General features: G+C 39.9%; 1 protein-coding gene across 1 annotated transcript in view; it reads right to left on the bottom strand.

Annotated features, from left to right (window-relative positions):
- The window catches only part of LOC105449520, an 8,183-nt gene extending 7,048 nt beyond the window's left edge, over positions 1–1,135 (bottom strand). The window contains exons 1-2 of the mRNA XM_011688777.1: positions 1,065–1,135; positions 405–894 (exon numbers count right to left, since the gene is read on the bottom strand). Coding sequence (XP_011687079.1) covers positions 405–894; positions 1,065–1,135 — 561 coding nt within the window. The remainder of the gene's footprint in view (positions 1–404; positions 895–1,064) is intronic.
- Between the last annotated feature and the right edge of the window lie 5,004 nt (positions 1,136–6,139).

Below are 6,139 nucleotides of genomic sequence, written 5' to 3'. Positions count from 1 at the left end.
TTGTAGACAATTTATAAGCAAATACATCAGAAATTTTCTTTAGTGATCACTACGAATAATTGTTACTAATAAAACATTTTATTTGATTCACACATTGAATTTATTGATTTATTGTATCGAATCCATATTATTACTTATCTGTTTTATTACTTGTGAGGCACTTTTCTCAATTCGATCCTGAATTTAACATGGTGGATGCTCACGTGATCCGGAAAAGGAGATCAAAGGCGCCGACACGAAGTGGACCTACTGGTTATACTGTGCTGTCACCACACCGTATGTTGGTATGAGTGTCCCATTCGCTGCGTATAATTTGAATTCCGTTGATGGATGCCGTCGGCCCTTGTATTTGATGGCTGGTAATATGCTTATGCTATGCGTCTGAACCAGTGTCTACCAAGTACCTTGTCTTGGTACGTTGGTCCGTGATGAATAGACGGCACATCATGGGACATCCATTGTTGAGCGTCTCTAATGGATGCCCTCGGCGTTTTTTGTATCCTTTTCAAAGGTGCACGGCTGTGCACATCTGTATGCTTTATGCTTCCCGAAGCGTCGGTGGTAGTAGCATACCCCTGGTGTCTTACTTTGTGATTGACTTCGAATGATCTTCTTTCTCGGCTCTTGAAACGGCCTCTCTGCTGTTGTAGGGCTCTGGTCATTTTTGATACCTGCATAGTTAATGCAGCTACCTGTTGTCTCAGCTCTATTTGTGACTGGGAACTGTGCTGTACGGCGGCTGTTTCCTTTGGCTTCTGATCTCCGGGAAGCGTAGTGGTCAGTAACTGTGCTTTGTTGTTGATCTCGTGGATTTTGTCTGCCTGCTCTGCTAGGTCCTCCAGCTTGTTTGCGCTTCTTAGCGCAAGTATGACCTGAGTGTGTACTGGTAATCGGCTGAGCCAGAAAGTTCGTAACAGCTCGTTTGATACGCTTGTCCCGGCTAAGGTGCCAAGATGTCTTAAGAATTGGGATGGCTTTCTATCCCCGATCTCCTCGTGCTCCAATAGTTGTCGGATGCGCTGTTCCTTTCAATCCGTCAAGCGCTGTATCAACGCTGCTTTTACCGCCTCGAATTGTTGTTTGCCGGTGAATTCGTGATCAGGTCCTTGATTTCGCGGGCGTATTTCGGCTGCATTTGGGCCAGTGTTAGCGCGTACTTGTCTTCATCCTAGTACTATAAGTAATGACTATAAGTAATGACTATAAGTAATGACTGTCATGAAAGATAAATAAAAGAAAACGTACACATATTCCTACACACATACTTTGTACGCTTATTTAAAGTTTCGATTTTTTTGCAATTTGCATTACAATGAATAAATATGTTGTACTTCTCAATTCGACATAAGTTGTTAATATCTACTTTGATATAACTATTTTTATGATATAAAATGTAATTCTCAGCAAAGTAGTATTACGTTTACTTTTTTAACATGTACACATTTACACTTTTTTTTCCTTTCCTTTAATGAACGATAAACTTAATTTATTTTCAAGATTTTGTGTGTGTTAATTATATACTTCTAAACTATTTTTAGAAATTTTTAGCCATGAGCAATTGAATAATTAATTTGGAGAATTTAAGTTCGCTTTGTTATCATGGTTGTGAGAGAGCGGCTGCTCTTGCCAGCGGTGGTCTTCCTTCTATGCGTCGCTGTTATGGTGCTTGTTTTACACTCGGTATTTACGCTCGCTCGGGAGTGGTGATCGCCAGAAATTAAGCCACGTCTTTCTTTTTGCTATTTACAGTAGTGTATTTATATATGAATTATTTACAGCATATATATACAGTGTATGGTTGTGTGGTGTTTCTATGTGGCCCTGAAAAGGGCCGATTCGTCGGGAGCGAATGCTAGGACGAAGGCTCCCGGGGGCACCACGCTATATTCGGCAGCGTGTGTGTAAAGCTCCACCGGCGCCCTCCGGCGGGGATTTGTGTCGCCTTCTCGTAAGCGTACACTTCCGGCGTCTGTGCAGGCGTTGATCGGAGCTCGGGTGTTGGAGCGGTCTGCGTCGCCTTGTCTGCCGTGCTGCCGGGTTCCCTGTTGCGATCCACGGGTAGCGGTCGGATGAGCGCCGGTACCGCAAGGGCTTGCAGGATCGCTTCCGGCGTCAGACGTTTAGTCGTCTTATGCGATGCCTTCCGCTGCTGCCTGCGCGGGTCCCCGGGTGCTGGCCCGTGTTGAGGCGGCCGGTTCGGTGCGACGGACCCGAGGTTGATGGGCGCGAGCCTCCACTGCTTCGCCGGTGTAACCCTGCGGGACCTGGTCACGGTCCTCGAGGGAGCCGCCGGGGCTCCAGCCACGCCGGTCCGAGTAGAGGTCGTCGGCAGCAGCGTGACGGCGTTATGGTGATACTCAAAAGACTGCAGTATACTCTTGTCGAGTTCGTTGTGGAGTCTCTGGCTTGAGAATCTTGTCTGCCTTTTGGTTGAAAAATCGGGCCTATTTATATCCGCTCGGACCGTTTCTTCCTTGCGAGAAACTCGGTCCTCTAGCGGTTTGCCCGGGAAAATTGCACTCGCGGCCGGCGCGTGATCACTTCGTGCGCTTAGGCGAGAGCGCAAAGTCTGAAGCGCGAGATCCGGAGTAGGCGCGCGTGTCGGACGGCCGCTAAGGCTTGGTGGCGCGCGTGTCGCGCGCGTAGTCGAGTGGCGCAGACATGCCGCCACAATTAATATTACAACTTTGCGATAGCTATATTGTGCATTATAAAAAAATATTACACTATATCTAATAATACATATATAAATTGAAGATGAATATATGACATGTGACACTCTATATATATGTATATAAATATATATATACCTATATATATATATATATATACGGGCACGCACGCACGCACGCACGCACGCACGCACACATATATATATATATGTAAACTCACCACTATTGCGTATCCATAATTGCTGTCTATCTGGCTCCGAAATGCTCGGAAATCAATATAAATGTTTTCCATGATCAGGCACTTTTTCATTTACGCAATCTATATACATGCACTGTTTAAGCAAGTTACATTTTTTATCACTTTTATCCGACATTATAGCGTTAATATTATTTTCTTATTTTTATAATAGAATGTCCTCAAACTCTTTCAGTAATCAAAATGTGCGCGATCACGACTGTATTAATATATGCACCCAAAGAAAGGCGCACGTATATACGTTTGTATATACGTGCGCCGTATACACGTATACACGTATACACGTATACGTTTGAACACACACGAAGTGTAAGCACTGCCGCACAAATAAAGACTGTTGTCAGTTGACAAGACCTGAACGGAGTGAGTCCGGCCGTCCCGGCCACGAGAAGAAAAAAATATTAACAAAACAAAAGCGTGTAAATTGCATGTATTTTGTTATCGAAAAGCTGATAAAATTTTGATATAAAATAACAGCAATAATAATAATTCACACGGGCGTATATAGGGTAAACCCGGTATATATGCCGCACCTATTAATGACTTAATTCATCAGATGTTATCTATTAAATTTAAGTTAAATGAACTATGCCAGTAAAAACTTTATACTGTTTACTATTATAAAAAAATATTAGAAATCCAAATTATTTATTTTTTATATTAAAAAAGAAATTTCTTTCTCCGTGCATTTTTGTCTTATAAAAATAGGGGTGGGTTATACGGCTACTCATGAGTGGGATAAATGACTCGAAAAATATACAAATAATCTAAATAATAATAGTGAATAACACGTGAATTGACAACGTAATTTGCATTTACTCATAAATAAATAAATAAAAAACGTATTATTACAGATTATGAATAAGTATATATAATACATACATGAATGTTACAATTAATGTATTGTAAAGGGTATATTATCACGTATTATTATTTACTTTTATATTTATAAATAAATAATAGTGTCTGTGTTACGGCATAAATTCCAGGCGTTAAAAATCTCTAACAGATAGGGTATACGAGACAATAAATTAAACAAAGAATAGAGCTTGTATGTATTTTGCTATACTCTATCCTTTACTAATCCTCTACACGTAACAGAGTGGTTGCGAAAAAATTAGTTTCACTTCTTCTATTTTTTCTGACTTTTGCAGTGTAAATACTCGCGCGGCGTATATACCGGGTTTACCCTATTATTACTTAATTTTCAATAATTAAAAATTATAATGACTCTTTGATTAACAAATATTAAACAGATAATAAAGGCAGTTAAGAGTCCCACGCAGTTCTTGGTGCGTATATATTCTTGGTTTATTCCAATATTCTTTACATCAAATCCTTAGCGAACGTTTCGGCTTCCATCAAGCCATCTTCAGCGCAAATTAGTTATAAGCTTTCATGCTCCACACAGTGTTGTTAGTCGGGCCGGGTTTTTCGCGCATGCGCGTCAATTGTAGCCTCAGTAAAGTACCCGTCACTAGAGACAAGAGATTTATTAGTCGCCTTTTAATCGCCTACACAATATTTTAAAAATTTTATAAATTGCGGTATATTTAATAATTATTATACATTATTATAAATTAATACACATAAGAAAGCGCAACTCGTATCGTTAATATTAAGCGAAATTCCATAGCGGATTCTTAATTTAATTTAATGTATGCACGATGACGTGAGTCTCGCATTGCATCACCCGTGCGTACCTACTTCAATAATTAAATTTCTATTACATTAAATATCTGAACAATTATTAAACTCTCCGAGTTCATTGTTATATGCAGCACTGCGGAAAAAGCTCTAGTGCTCTGTGAAAACCCGAAATTTCTAACTCTAATATTTGTGCAGATATTGCAAATAATTTAAATTTTATATTGTGATAGATAATGCAATGATGCGTCACATAAGCGCACCATGATGCAATAGCGCGGTATACCGTACCACGCCCTGATTAAAAATTCATAAAATATTAAATAAACGAACAACTACTTATTTGCGGAAACTCGCGCATGTCAATTCTTTTATTATAAATTATTGTGCAACGATAGGTATAACTCTCAAGCTCGTATCTTTATCTTCAAAATATAATTAACAATAAACGCACAACGGAGAAAGATACAACAATGATTCTTTCACTAAACAATAGAGGAGAGTTATCCCTAACGTTCTATAAAACATAGAAATCGAAATTGTTAATATTAATATCTTTTTTATGAACATTGTAAAATTGCGGTCATACAACATGACGCCACCCGATACCCCCTTCCAAGCGTAGCGTGGGCAGTAGTGTCTTCCGCGAACCTTCCCACCTATCGAGCGATCGAGGTAGGAAATCATAGTGCTGAGGAGGATCAAAGTGCTGAGGAGGATCAAAGTGCTGAGGAGGATCAAAGAGCTATTGTTCTGCTTTCCGTGAAGCCTAGGCTTTCGAGTTAGCCGAGCAATTTGGAGACATAGTGCGCGTCCCGATTTGATTACTGTATAGTACAGTCTGTTTCTTACTCTGTTAAAATAACTTATCGTAGTTACGCGAGCATTTGTACCGTGTTCCTTCTGCAAGCGAGCTGCGAGCGACTTTTGAATCATCCACTGGGCCGAGGCATCAGGTGGACTTGGGCAATTTATTTCTGCGACTCTGTTACTTGTAAGTTGTTATGCACGCGTTTACTGTAGATCCTCCCTGCCTTATTATTTAATCTCATTGTTTAATCACCCTATATTTAATCTTTATATTTTATTATATCTTATTCTGACTATAACTCTTGACTATTTTAATTCAATATATTCCTGTCAAACGATCAATCGCTACAATTATTAATCGACTGCGTAAATTTAAACTATAATTACGCATGTATGTCATTATTATATTCATCTTCTGTCTAATTCTGAAATAAACTTTGAAAAGGAACCCTTCCTTTTATTTCAAACTATAACTTATACCTTATACTTGTGTGTGATTTCAATCTGTACAATCTGTGAACTAGTGAAGTGACTTCCTGTACGCGGAAGCATTGTTCAAAGACGGTGATCCGTGACAGTGACACTTCACCCTTGTTTCGAAATCGCGTGTGACACTCACGATTTTCTTTCCTCTATGTCTACGTGGTGTAAGCGAGCGCTTATACCTATCGAGACAGCTTGCTTAACGTCAGAATTGTCTGCCTACGGAATACTCCATACAGGTGCACGGTGCTACGTGTATGCAGGTGCGGTC

This window comes from Wasmannia auropunctata, unplaced genomic scaffold (assembly GCF_000956235.1).
Source record: "Wasmannia auropunctata unplaced genomic scaffold, wasmannia.A_1.0 LD336076.1, whole genome shotgun sequence".
NCBI lineage: Eukaryota > Metazoa > Arthropoda > Insecta > Hymenoptera > Formicidae > Wasmannia > Wasmannia auropunctata.
The sequence above is the reverse complement of the archived record's forward strand: the minus strand, read 5'-3'. Positions and strand labels throughout refer to the sequence as shown.